The sequence below is a fragment of the Muscardinus avellanarius genome, assembly GCF_963383645.1.
Source record: "Muscardinus avellanarius genome assembly, chromosome: 1".
Taxonomy (NCBI): Eukaryota; Metazoa; Chordata; class Mammalia; order Rodentia; family Gliridae; genus Muscardinus; species Muscardinus avellanarius.
In genome coordinates, this window is record NC_137786.1 from 93,095,782 (window position 1) to 93,109,893 (window position 14,112).

Below are 14,112 nucleotides of genomic sequence, written 5' to 3' on the forward strand. Positions count from 1 at the left end.
GGGAGTCGGGAAAAGGCCACAGCACACTGGCGCTCCAGCAAAGCCAAATCGCATCTCCTCTGGCCACTGACATTCTTTTCTTGGTACATATCGTCCCCCAGAGGAGCAGCCAAAGCTATTCCACTCTGCACTCATCAACCCTGGCTTGTCAGCCTTGGGGAAGGTCACTTTATTCATAAAAATGCCTCTTTGAGTTTCTAAAAATAAAAAAGTAGTTATAGCACCATGGTGATCTGTATTCAAAAGGAAAAAAAAAATCTGGTGTGGACTGCCCAGTCACCAAAAAAATTAGAGGCACTCATACCTACATACCCCCACTAAGCATAAGAGTTTGCTCTGTTTTTATACTTGCTCTGTGTTAGCAATCCTGCACCCCATCTGCCTCCTGGAAAAAAAAAAAAAAGAGAAGAAAAAAAAAAGGCTTCTTCTACAGAGTACAAGTTTTGCTGTCAAGAATGCTTTAAGACAGTCATATTAAAAAACCCAGTGTCTCAACCTTTTAGAAGCCTGTTCATTTATACACTCCTAGAGGAAATGGTGTAATATTATATCTATTCTTAATACCTCCCCTCTGGACCTGACACAGTGACATGATGCCCTGCACGATCATCTTACAGTCCTGAATGAGAAGGCATAAATATTGTATAGGAGAGGGAAACCCTCCCAGGCCTGGCCGTCACTGGCTGCATCTGCCACTATTCTTCCTTGTCCGTGTACCGCCAACACGGCACCCTAACGGAGGTGAGCTCTGAGGGGACGATGCACAGGAGCTGACGAACCACTGGTGCCGCTACGACTATTTGGCTTTTTCATCTGGAGTCCATTTAATTTGGAAGGGGTGAGGGAAGTCAAGGGCAAAGGACTTGGGTGAGGGGGGCAGCCGCTAGTTTAGCCACCCCCTCCGATCCCGAGTTGTTGCTTAGAATTCAGGCCGAAGGAAAGAAAACAAAAATCTGACATCTGCCAAAAACCAATAACAAGTCCCTTCTTAGGATGAGCAGTTAGGTGGATCTCTGGTGTTCCAAGACCCTGATGTTCTCTGTGACAGGTGACTGGAGGACACTGTGCTATAATGTCAAAAGCATCGCCAGGAAGAACAGTAGGATTGCCAAAAGGCGGCTGGGTATCCTTGGTGTTTGTGCCGCGTTCTCACCGCGGGATGGCTCGGCTGACTCATGTACGGTGTCATCTGTTCAAATAGAAAGCACACATTCCAATGAGATTTCATATCCTTAATAACTCCCTTGCAGCAGCCTGCTGTTAACAGACCTCGCCACCCTCTGCAAAGTAGGGTAATGAACCTTGTGCCACCATTGACTTTCATGTCTGCATAATCACTCATTATTTACAGCAAACAAAGGAGACGCAGGCAAAATTGAACTTTCTCGGCAATATTAATATTTTCCTTTAAAACCTGGGAGAAAATTGTGCCCATGTTGTAGCCTCTGCCACACGAGCCACTTGGGATTGCGAGCAGTTGGGCACACCTTGAACAAACTTGAGATACTTGAATAAGCCTTTTAAATCCGAAATGCCACAGGGAGGAAAGGATGTTGGACAGGGAGAGGGGAAGAGGCAGTTATGTCGGCATATTAGTGGTTAACCAGAATGGGCTGCTCATTTTTCTTTCTTCAGCCATTTCGTAGGATTAGTGTTGAATGCTTGGTTGTCGGATGCCTAGGTGAATTTTCAAATATGAAAAACCAAGTGCCAAAACAACAGCACTTAAAATTGGCTATATGTAATGCCCAGTAAAATTCAATAAACTGGTGCCCACTGGTTTGCCTACAATTAGGAATCAATTATGGTGCTATTTCCATTACAGGCCCTGTATCTCCAGGATTAAATTACTTGAACTTGACTATTTTTATTCTTATCAGGCGGAAGCTTGGCACATAAATTATCAGCATGGATGCAAATTTTCCTCTAAATAAAATGGATTAAGTGAGTTAAGCTTCTTTTATTTAGCTATAAAGTGTTCTACGAGGCTGCCTCTGACTTTGGATAGCCTCCCTGATCTGCATGATTAACAGGCTTAACTTGGAAATGGGAACTTTGCAGTAATTAGTGCCCAAAGAGAGATGGAGGCTTGCCCATGGGCCATGCTATTCTTCACTGTGGCACATCCTCTTCCTTCCACCTGGTCTCACTGCACTTCTAGACTAAATGACCTCTGAAGGGCATGCTCTCAGGCCAACAGTGCATCTCTGTGCAGCCTCATGGGAACTTGTGGCAGGAGCTCAGCACCTGTCATCTAAGATTCACTCACTAGTCAGAGAAGAGAGCAACAAGTGATGGATGCTCTAGTAACTGCTCTCAATCCCGTGGACCTCATAAAACGATCCCACGATATCCCTGAATGACGTACCTGGAGCTTCATAATGGATTAAACATCTAATAATTTAAAGTCATTTATATTTCCTACCACACAGCATGTCACAGCAAGAATACTTTTTGTTTTTTTAACTGGGTAGAGTCCCATTCCCCGTTGTCTGTCCTTAAAGTGGCCACTTTCCAGGCTCACAGGATGACAGCTGTTCCAGGCGTGCTCATTTTGGATGTTTCTGTTTATTGCATTTATTCCATCACGTGAAATAAGAAACCTGTCTTCTCTGCATCGCATCTCTGCCCTGTGAGCTCCTGTCCCTGTGGCCTGTCCCCTTGGAAAAGCTCTGCCTCCCTCCCTTTCCTGGACCTTTGCAAACCCGGATGGGGTGGCTTCAATTTAGTGGATAAGAAAAGTTTAGGAAGCAAGGGCAAGAAGAGAGGTGACGAGGAGGAAAATATATAAAATATATGAAATCCTGCACAATGGAGGCATGTCTTTGTGGACCCTCCTTTCTCCTCTGCTCTTTTTCCAGCCTCACCAATATATTAATTAAATCTGTAGTTAACAGGAGGTATAAGAAAAGTCTTAAATTAAAATCCAAATCACTTTCTCAAGAGCACCAAAATGGTGTCAATCAAGACAGTGGAACACTGTGGGCTTAACTGTGAAAGAACTCTAACCCCCAAGGATTCCAGAGTTCATTCAGAAACATCATTTGTATTTAAACGCCTGAAATTACATCATCCATTGTGTTTTTCCCCATCTCCTTCTTATTAACATGTTGCCCAATCCTTCTCCTTGTGCAGTTTGAAAGTGCACCGTTAAAAGGTACCAAGCGGCACACAGGGAGTCAGTGTGAGCATGAAGGGGACCCTCCGCTGCTTCCTCTCTTTCCCAGGTGCTCAGCGAAGACCAGCCATTACTCCAGACCCACTCAGCACAAGACGTGAGGAAAGGACCTTGCAGGTTAACGGAAAGGAAGGTTTTCATTTCTCATCTAAGTGCCTGGGGGATGAATGTGCCTTACAGCCCTCTCATTATAGAGAATCTGTGAAATGAGTCCTTTTATAACAACCAAAGAATAGATACCAACTTGTCCCCAAAGGGGACACCCTATCGCATTGGGGCGTCATGTTTTTTTTTTTTTTCTTGTCTCTGCAATATAATGTTCTCTAGTCAGGATGCAACAAAGCATTCTTTGACTAAGACAGGGCCTCCTCAGTGGTGGGAGATTCCATGGTCCCAGACAGTGAAATGAGAAACCGGTTATTATTTGGGAATATGTGAGAAATTTCAGAATTCTAAGGAGGAATTCAGAAGTAAAATCCATCCAGGTGGAAATTACATCTAAATATGAAAGAATTTCTAACAACTCGGAACAGTGAACATGGAAGAAGAAAATGTTCCTCTTCAGAAGCCAGTTTGAGTCTTGTCTCCTGGCTACAGGAGGCTTTCAATGGTTAACCGAGAGAACACTAGTAATATTCTGGAGCATGTGATGTGGCATATGTCTGCCCTGAGATCATCCTGCATCCCTGATGATAGGAAACTGGCAGGCAGAGTGTTGCAAGCAGACAAAAAAAAAAAAAAAAAAAAAAGACAAATACATTCCAAAGACAGGTGAATTAGTATTGCTGAGAACATGCAATGGAATCCTTTCAGACTTGCTAGATTCAGAAAGTCCACCCAGAGCTGGGTGAAGGTGAATATTCATCCACGCAACAGGTTAACACAGTAGTGAGGAGCGGTTCTGGCTGAATTCTCTAAGGAATAAGGCTAGGGACTCAACTCTGTTATGACATTCATACTGCCGGGGATCGTGGCTCGACCTTTTCTCACATTTATAGTGAAGATGCTCCCAGCCAGCCCTTAAATATAGTCATGATTCACTCAAGGAGCTTTTCCTGCATGGATACCTACACTCTGCTCTCCAGTATCTGTGCACATGTGTGTGCCCATGGACACACACACATACATATATACACACACATACACACATGGAATTATATTTGGTTAAAATTTTGCAAACTTCCATCAGTTATATGTAATATATTTAGGGCCATTGTGAATTTTAATGCTCAGTGGGGCTTTGTTTCTGAAAAGACAGTGAAATATGCTCATGTATGAAAGTGCCTTAATGTCTTGCATTTTTATTATTAGTTGACTTCAAAAGTAATTTCTTAAATAGCACAACAGTCCTCAGTATGCCTCTCTTCATTACCAAAAAAAAAAAAAAATGTGCAATCTGTTATGTTTTAAATAGCTTCTTGATCTCCAGAAAGGCAATGGAGTTTACCTGGAAAAGAGATCATGGGAAAGATATGCCTTCATTCTGCATGTGTATTAGAAAACTTCATCCCAGGAATCTCTAGCCTATAATACACCTAACTTTGCTACTTATTCTATTATTGTCTCACTAACAAAATCAGGACAGTGAAGTCCCCTTTCTGAACACCTATACCCCTAGTAGTGGTGACATAATACTAATTTCTTTTTGGTGGTGCTTGGGATCAAATCTAAGATCTGTGCATGCTAGGCAAGTGTTCTAACACTGACCTACATCCCCAGCCCTAGCACACTCGTGTGTTTGTGTGTGTGTGTGTGTGTGTGTGTGTGTGTGTGTTTGTGTGAACCTGTGTAAGAACACACATTTGTATCCAGGGGCATTCTACCTCTGAGCTACATTCCCAGTCTTGTTTTATTTTTTAGCTTGAAGCAGAGTCTCCTAAGTTGCCGAGGGCCCTGGTAAGTTGCTGAGGCTGGACTTGAACCTGTAATCTTGTCTCAACCTCCCAAGTACCGGCATTACAGGCATGCACCACCATGCCTGGCCTGGAATACTACTTTTATGTTACTGTTGGAATGGGAGCTAAATATTTTAAATATTAAGCCTGGATCTCACCAGCTTTGTGGCCTGGGCCAGTCTCCACAGACATCAGAGGAAGAGTGTCCTTTTAAAAGGGATCCCGTTTACAGAGCAGCTCCTAGGATGACCCACATCCTCCAGCTTGTGGGGAGTCGCGCTTTGGAAAGTCACAGTAATGCTTCCAGATTTCCAGGACACAATTAAAATGTTTCTGCGTCAGCACTCATTCCCTGCCACTTTCTAAAGCGGCTAACTGATCCCTGGGGAGCTGCTAAGGCCTCTGAAAGCTCATTGTGCACACCTCTCCCTTGCTCTGTGGGTGAAATGCCTGCCTTAGAAAAACAAGAATGCTTGGGGAAAAACCTAACTCTTCCTGTCAGTTACAAGGTGAAAGCTATTGTATGTCCTGAGGCACTGCATTTACTCAGAGTAAATTTCCCTAAGGCTCATTGACTGTGTTATCCCACTAACAATACCTGGAGGTTAAAGTGGACCTCAAAACCTTTTAATTTCTAGAAACGTAAGAAAGAGATGTCCTACTACACAAAGACCAAACAAGGTAGAAAATCTTCACTTACATAACGGGGCTCAAATCTCTCTGTGAAAAGGAAATTGTTTTATTTCCCTTTGGCTTTGAGCTGATCATGGGAGATGGGCCAGGAAAGTCATGAAGATCTCAAGCAGGGGGACGGAGGAAAAGATATCACACAGGAAGGGGAGCTCAAATCGGCTTCCGGGTGCATTCTTCAAAATACTGTGGATAGATGGCCCCCGCCCTTTGCAAAGAATCTAGTTGCATTCGATGGCCAAATTGAACTTATGACCAAATGGATGGTTTATAGTTTTACATGATCCAGGGTGTGCGATAGTGCAAATGTATTAACGAGTGTTCTTGTCGGTTTATTGTCCTTCTCAATGTTGGGAATGTTTGGGTGTGTGAAAGGGAGCAGTAAAAAGAGATGTATTTATCTTTATAACTTCTTTTGCTTTAGCAATCAAGGGTCACATTTGGGTCTACCAGCTATTGCGCACATTTGTGGGAGCAGCAGGCATATGAACGTGTGATGGCAACACAACTCTACTTCTCCAGACCAACTGCTATTGACAACAACCGCTCAAATCATATTGAAATAAAATGAAGGCTTTTAGATCAGTTCTATGATGCGCATGAATTTCTAGGGAAAACTTAATATGTTAAATGACTTGCCATTTTGTGTTGTCATCTTAAACTACTTTTATCCACAGGTTTGGATATAATAAAAACGTTTTATAAGCATACACAATTGGAATGTTTTCTGTCTGTGTGAAAAACATACTCTTTACTATTGAGAGTGATTCACCGGCATGCTCTGAGGATATGGTAAAAGGCAGTGAGATTTTAGCATTCTGACGGGGCTTCTATATTAGATACTGCATTACGTGAAACCCATGTCCAAAAAAAAAAAAGAAAAGTCATATTTAATCTAACATGCATTACACAAAGATACTGGAGGGATGAGGAAGAATATAAGTAATATTAGCACTACTAGCAATGAGCAAAAGCAGAACGGCTGTAACATGCATGCATGCGGAGAGGAAGAAAGGAAAAAAAAAAGGACGGAAGCACCAGAGAGAGATGCATTTGTTAAAAGAGATTCTCTAAGCATACTAACCTGCTGGTTCTAATGAATTTTCTACTTTGTCGTTAACATCGAAAACACGATCATGAACACCTATAGTTTTCATACAGCTATCTATAACAAAAATAGAGATAACAGCCAAATATGTTAGTGATGACACCCTTAAACTCCCATTTCTTTTTTTCTTTTTTCTTTCTCTCTACTTTTTCCTTTTATTTATGTAGAGATTGTTTTACAATCAATGGCATGTCTCCAAATGCCAGTATCGTTCCCATTATCTCTGCACGTACAACACTCTAAGAAACAACAAGTTAGCAACTGCTGTGTACTTAAATAAAAGCATCATGAAGAATGATGAGAAAAAATATGATGAAAACTAAATATGGATGTTGATATACAAAACAGATACCACACGAGATTTAACAGTTAAAAAAAAAAAACAACAAACTTTTACCGCTGTGAACCAGACCACACGATTAAGCATGCGCGGTGGAGGCACCCTCTGAAGCTCATTCTAGTGAACTTACTTGTTGGTCTCACAAAGACTTTGAGTTTTAGGCAGGATCTTCTTCCATTATCTGGGATTGCAGAGGCTGTGGTAAAACAGAAGGCGAAAGAGAAAGGAAAGAACAACAACCGATTACTTAAAACAAATAATCATTTCCCCATCGATCTAACTGCTACAGAAAGAGCTACTTTCATACCACTGTCTTCTCTTTGCAATACTTAAGGAATCATGCAAGAATGTGGATAATCTGTGAAAAAATACTCTGGACTCTCATTTCAAAGGTGCTTCCATCTAACTTGATCTGCTATCAATTTTCTGGAAATCAAGAGGATAATGCTGGAGCCCTCTTGCTTTATGACCTGCTCCCCCTCCACTGCTGGGAATAGGGCCCACTAGAGGCTCATGGTACAAGTGCTGGCGAAAACCAATAACAGATAGTTACAAGGCAGACTTAAACATGACCTATTTCTGCTGGGGAAAGCTGAGCTTTGTCCGTCCTGAAAGCTTGTCTGTCAGTGCTCTGCAGGTAATTCAATTAGAGGTTTTACTCAGAACTTGGCTCTGCTTTCTATATGACTAAACTGAGCCCAGAAACTTCCATCATGCTATTATAAGTACAATATGCTATTGAGAAAGTACTGTGTTGCAATGGCACCATTATTATGTGTTTTTTTTTTTTATTTGCCACAGAGAAGGATGGAATTAATAAAGCGGGGCTTACCAAAACATGACAACATGTTTCAAGTTATAAATCATTTGAGGAAGAAACTTTCTTCTCCTCTTCAAGATAATAAGATTGTAAACTTTCTCTACGTTTGAAAGATTATCTCTCCACAGTATGCACAGCAGAACGTCAAAGGGATTTCCAGGGTCGGTAAGAACCTTAAAACCACATGTGTTTACTAATGCATTCTAGAAATGACAAAAATTACAGAAATGAGGACTGCGTATTTTCCACCCTCTGTGCCTGCTTCAAGTGGTTTCTTTGTTCAGAAGAAGCAGATGACATCAATCAAAACACACATGGCTTAAAATTAGTTTGGTAATACTCAAAGTGGCAGAGAGTGGACCGGCATTTGGTGTGCCTTCTCTTTCTTTTATTTTTATATTATTCTTCACGGAAAGCTCAGAAAATAAAAATATTTACTTTGCAGGCGTGAGGATTCTAGATGCAAACTCCAAACTAATTTTACGTGAATTTCCTTATGTAACTATAGAGCCATGTAACTATCCTATAGGAGAACTTTATAAATTCACCAACTAAAAGATGTCAAGCAATAAAAGACCCCCGTGTCACTATTCAACACCTGTTGAAACTCTTAATGTTAAGACAAAAGTAGAGAGAAAAGATGTTTTCGGCCCTCCCCATCTCCCCTGACAAGCAGTTAAGAAGTGCTAACAGCTGGCTTTGCTGTAGGCTTTCATTAAATCAAACTCGGAAGAACTCCCTCTACTGACATTTACAGTAACTAGTGTGTTATTTAGGGCACAATATTTGCACTCTGTGGTTTGATCCAGGAAATGGTGTCCTTCCTGTGGACCCCAACTGCAAATGTGCATGTCACAGAGTACAGATAGGTGACTCCTATTCATTAGGAAAACCATGGGTTCTTGAAGGAGCGTGTGTCTAACTCATGAGAGGTGGCGTGGGAAAGTGGCATATGGATATTTGCACTGTTGCTCTATAGAGTTCTGAGCTCGGATGATTTCACTTTGAGACTCTAAACTTGGTTTGCCACATGCAAATAACTTTACACATGATACTGAGGGATAAACAGGTTCAAAGCAGGATCAAGTGTTTAACTGTTTTAGTCAGAAGCTTTTTGGATTAAGTGCAGGTCTTGCACGTTTCTGTTAAGTAGAAATAAATCCAGGACATACAAATTATTGCAGAGTGTATTAGAATAACCAAACAGCAGCAAACAAAAAGCCATCCAGTAAAAAAAAAAAAAAACAAAAACTAGAGAATTCTCTAACCAGCTCACAAAGAGGGACACAAAACTTAGCTATTGGATGAGTAACAGTCCCTGAACATCAAATGCATTTATATAAAATACAAAATAAAAACCTTGTTTCCCCACCAATCTGCCTTACTTCCTCATTTCCTATCACCAGAAAAAGTTAAGACAACAATAATGTAACTGATGCTTTGTAGTACTGACTGAAGACTATACTAATCCTTAGAAAAACTTATGAATAAAAGCAGGGTGTGGTGGTGCACGCTTGTAATTCCAGCATTTGGGAGGCTGAGATAGGAGGATCTGTGTTCACGACCAGCCTCAGCTACTTAGTGAGGCCCTCTGCAATTTAGTCAGACCCTGTTTCACGATAAAAATAGCTGGGCGTGGTGACGCACATTTGTAATCTCTGCGCTTGAGAGGTTGAGACAGGAGGATCGCACAGGTTTGAAGCCAGCCTCAGCTACTTAGTGAGGCTCTCAGCAACTTAGTGAGACCCTACTTCCAAATAAAATATAAAATGGGTCTGGGAGTATAGCCCAGAGGTAGATAGCCCCTGGGTTCCACCTCCAGCATCACCAATAATAAATAGGGCTGGGTGTAGCTCAGAGGTAGAATGTCCCTGGGTTCCATCCCCAGCAACACACACACACACACACACACACACACACACACACACTCACTCACTCACTCACACACAAAATTATGGATAAACAATATTAACATACAATGTGATATGGAAGTGTGGATATATACTACATTAAATGCGCTGACTCTGCAATCTCTGGCCAGAGCTCATGAAACAAACACCTAACCCCGAGGGCCAATCTGAGAAATGTGCTTTGCTAGCTTAGTATAACCTGGGTTCCTTATTTGACACATTTATAAACAAAACTAAAACCAAGCTAGAAAAAGAAAAGCATTTTCCATATGCCAGCAAAACTCCATTCTGATGCAAGGTCTTAGAAGGGGAGAGTGCAGCTTCGCTCCATATTGGCCAAGGTGTCTTCACCTCACGTCCCTGGTCCCTGGGTCAACAGATGCAGCATGCTTTTATGTCACTCAAAATACAGAGGGCTAATCATTAGTAATAGTTGAAGATAGAAGGGAATACTAAAGAGCTTTACTAGTCACAAGTAAAAAGCAGAGCACTGAGCATCAAACACACAAAGTAATAGAGGAATTGAGACATGTAATATCCCTGCAAGAAAACTTTGAAAGAAAATCCCCTCAGGATCACTTATAAGCAAAAAATAGGGCTAAGGATGGTACTGAGCAAGTAAAAACCTAACATACATATATCTACATTTTGTCAGGAGGCAGGTCATAGAAATCCCTATGACTCTAGAGAAACAGCTCTTTATAATGACCAATATTAGCTTAGTTAAAAGAAAATCTACAGCTAACTTTATATATGCATTATGTATAGAACAACCTGGGTTGCTTTCTTTAGGAAATTAGTCAGCATTGAAAACTGCATTATAGACTCCTGCGGCTTCATCCATTATTTCAAATGCGTTTAAGATTCCTACTATGTGCCGGCATCTTAATTAGATGCTGTGGATGCTAAGATGTATAAGACATCCGTTCCTGCCCTTATATTGTACGTACTCTCATTGGGACATAAATAGGACCTCAGCTTGGGACACTTGAAGTGATCCGTGTGACAACAGGGGTTTTCATGAAGTGCTAGCACTGCCTCGAGCAGGGGGCATGAGCTTTGTCTTGGAGTGTGAAGGTGTCGCAGATATACTTATCAGAGAGACTTTTTATCAGGGGCTTGGTAGGCCCTTCAAAGTCAACCACCAGTGACCAGTACAAAAGGATTAAATCATCTCATCCTTAAATTCTCAAGTCAGAGAGCTTTGACAACCAAAAGGAGGTATTAACTTGCTTGTAACCGGTGAAGCAAGCCTAGACTTAGGGGGTCTTCCAAAAGATATATAAATTTTCTAATGGAACTTTTCAAATTAAAACAAGAAAAATGCCTTAAATAGTTGCCACAAAATCCAAATTCACATCCCTTTACTCACTTTCCTGTTAAAAATATGTATTTGGAGACTGGAAGTTGGGAGTAGGGATATAGAGACTACTAAAACAAGCAAAACCTCCCTTTCCATTATCTTAATAAATCAATCCGTAGGGTCCCTTCCTCCTAATGAGTTGCAAAGTACCAATCAAAATTTTGCAGCACATAATGAAACACAAGCTGGGGGCCCTCTGGCTCTCTGTGCTTGGAGTGCCGTGCTAATAAGGCCATGAGGGCCTCTGGTCTTCACTCTGCTCCATGGCCTCAGCCACGGCCCTGACCTCAGCTGTTCCTGAAAACCCATCTCCTGAGTCTCCTGGGACTCAGGTGAGCTTGTCTTAGCACTGTGCCAAGCTGGTAAATAAGAGGGACCAGATTCAATGTCCTCAAGTTAGTATTTATTAAAACTGTGCTTAGCATTGCAGATATATGTCCAGTTCACACCACTTCACTATAGGTCTATCATTCAGACCCAGCAAGAGAACAGCAGCAGCGTGCTTCTCCCAGGCAGCTCCTGACACGGCTCCCGTGACCTTCCTCTTTGTATGCAGGCCTTTCTGATTTAGTATTTGCCTCTAATGAGAAGAACATGGCCAAAATCAGGGGATGTCGCCCCTGTGATTATGTTGTGCAAGTCTGGGGCTCCCTACTTGCTACACTCTCTCTTGTGTATGAAGTCAGGTGCCATGCAGTGACGTTTTCAATGGAAAGTCCCATGTAGCAAGAAACTCAGAGGACTTAGGAGTTGATGCCTTAGAGAACAACTCACAAAGAGCTGCATCTGGCTAAGAACCCCTTGAGAAAGCCAGAAAGTGAATCCTTGTTAACTGGACCTTGTATTGACCACTGCCTTGTGGGAGACTCAAAGGACCCAGCAAAGCTGAACCTGGACTCAGACCCATAGAAACTCTGAAATAAAGTTGTTTTGGCCACAAACTTTTGAGGGACTATGGTTTTTTTTTTTTTTTGAAGATTTAAAGAAGTTTATTCGAAAGATAGAAATACAGAAAATAGAAATACAGCCCAATGCCAAAATGGCATGGAGGGGTGACTCGAAATGAATACACCAAAGGCTTACACGTGGACCAGACTTTTTATAGCCATGACCTCCATCTTGTTTGCATGACTCTGATGTAGTGAACGTCGCTGTAAGGTACCTCCCCTAGCAAGGTGTGGTGAGGTATCTCCTTTCATGAAGGGCAAGGTCAAACCCTGCCCTATCTTGGGGGAATATGTTTATCAAGAGCTAACTGACAAGTAAGATTGTGTCCATGTAAGAAGGTTTCACTACCAATGTCACTAAGGTGTATGGGGAGAGAGGAAGGTGACCATTTTGTGTGTGGGGGGAGGAGGTTAGATGAAAGGATATACACCAACTGACATATGCGTGTATGTTGGCATTCACAATGAATCTCACTATGATGTATGATTCCAGTGCACCAATAACAATATTTAAAAACAAAAAAACTAACGGAAATAGTGCAGTGTACAGACAAATCTGTATAATTCCTGGCTTTCCCCGGCTGACTTCAGATTAAAGGACTAAGATGTCGCAGCCTGCTCTGTGCAGGGACAGCCCTGTCCTTGCTTCTGCAGAGCCGCTCGGCGCTCAGTCTGCTGCTTGTACAACTGGATCCCTTTCCAGTTTACATTTCAAGCTACCGTTACAAGTCCACTTAAAATATGCCTTGAAGAGGGATAATTATAAACTGCTGTCGAAGAAATACTACAAGACACATCTATTTGTTCTCACTCCAGCATTTAAAAACTGTTTTTCATTTTCCTTCTCATGCAACTTAGTTTGTTTTTGCTAATGCAGACAACCTGTGCTCCTAGCAGTTGACGTGATGTCTCACTTTAACTCCCACTTGCTGGGGGAACTGAAGTCGTGATACAAAATGTGAACTGAAATTGCAAGAGAAAACACCTTTCCTCCTATGTGACACACAGAATATAAGGTGAGCTTTGGAAACATCTGAAATGAAAGGAGTTTAAAATAAATTAGAACTTCTCTTACTTCAAAAATTCCTATCAATTATCTTTTACGGAGGCCACCGAATTATATGTAAACATGATGTGACTTCAGGCAACTCAGAAGTTCCATGGTGATTAAAGTACCAAGCATTCTTCTATATGAAGAACCAAAAGTTTGGCAGGACAAAGGTCAGACTCTTGTATCATATTTCTTGCACACTTTCAGACCCAATACAGTATTCATTAGTCAACTTTAAAATTTCTGCCTAACCTTACTCAGCCTTGAATCTTTATTCCAAAGGCCCAAATTCTTCTTCTTTTCAGTGTCCCATGTCAATCTGAGTGCTTGGTATTTTTAAGAACAGTCAGCCACTTTCTCCTTTGTAAAGAAACCAGCCTGTGTGAGCATTAAAAATGCAGTTTTTCATTGTGGTTGCCACAGGCAATATTTCTCAATTTGAGCAAGTCAAAAGAAAAGATAGGTTATTAGTTGTTAGCTGGGGCCAGTTTTTTTTTTTTCCTCCCTGTTGGTTTTTCATGCAGTTTCACACACAACACAAATATATGCAAATTAGGCAGGTGAAGGCAGAATTAAGCATTAATATTCCTTCCAAAATGAATGCCGGAAAAGTAAAACCCATTTAGGTACGGAGTAGTACAGGAATTGTTTCCTAGAATTTAATGAATCAATAAAAGCCATTTTGTGTGTATGGGTGAAGGGTGGGGAAGTGGAGGGTAAGAACAGGATAGAGATTAACCAAAGCCATATGGACTTCTTAGGAAATGGTTACCAGACCCTCAGAAAAACTCTTCAAAGTTAGGCCTCTTC

At 41.5% G+C, this 14,112-nt stretch overlaps 1 protein-coding gene across 2 annotated transcripts in view; it reads right to left on the bottom strand.

Annotated features, from left to right (window-relative positions):
• Positions 1–1,067: 1,067 nt before the first annotated feature.
• The window catches only part of EFNA5 (ephrin A5), a gene marked incomplete at both ends in the record, with an annotated part of 293,870 nt that continues 280,825 nt past the window's right edge, over positions 1,068–14,112 (bottom strand). The window contains 3 exons of one of the 2 annotated variants that reach the window (XM_080705717.1): positions 1,068–1,189; positions 6,848–6,928; positions 7,342–7,407. In XM_080705717.1, the coding sequence (XP_080561843.1) occupies positions 1,068–1,189; positions 6,848–6,928; positions 7,342–7,407 (269 nt within the window). The remainder of the gene's footprint in view (positions 1,190–6,847; positions 6,929–7,341; positions 7,408–14,112) is intronic. The other variant, XM_080705718.1, reaches the window with a different exon arrangement.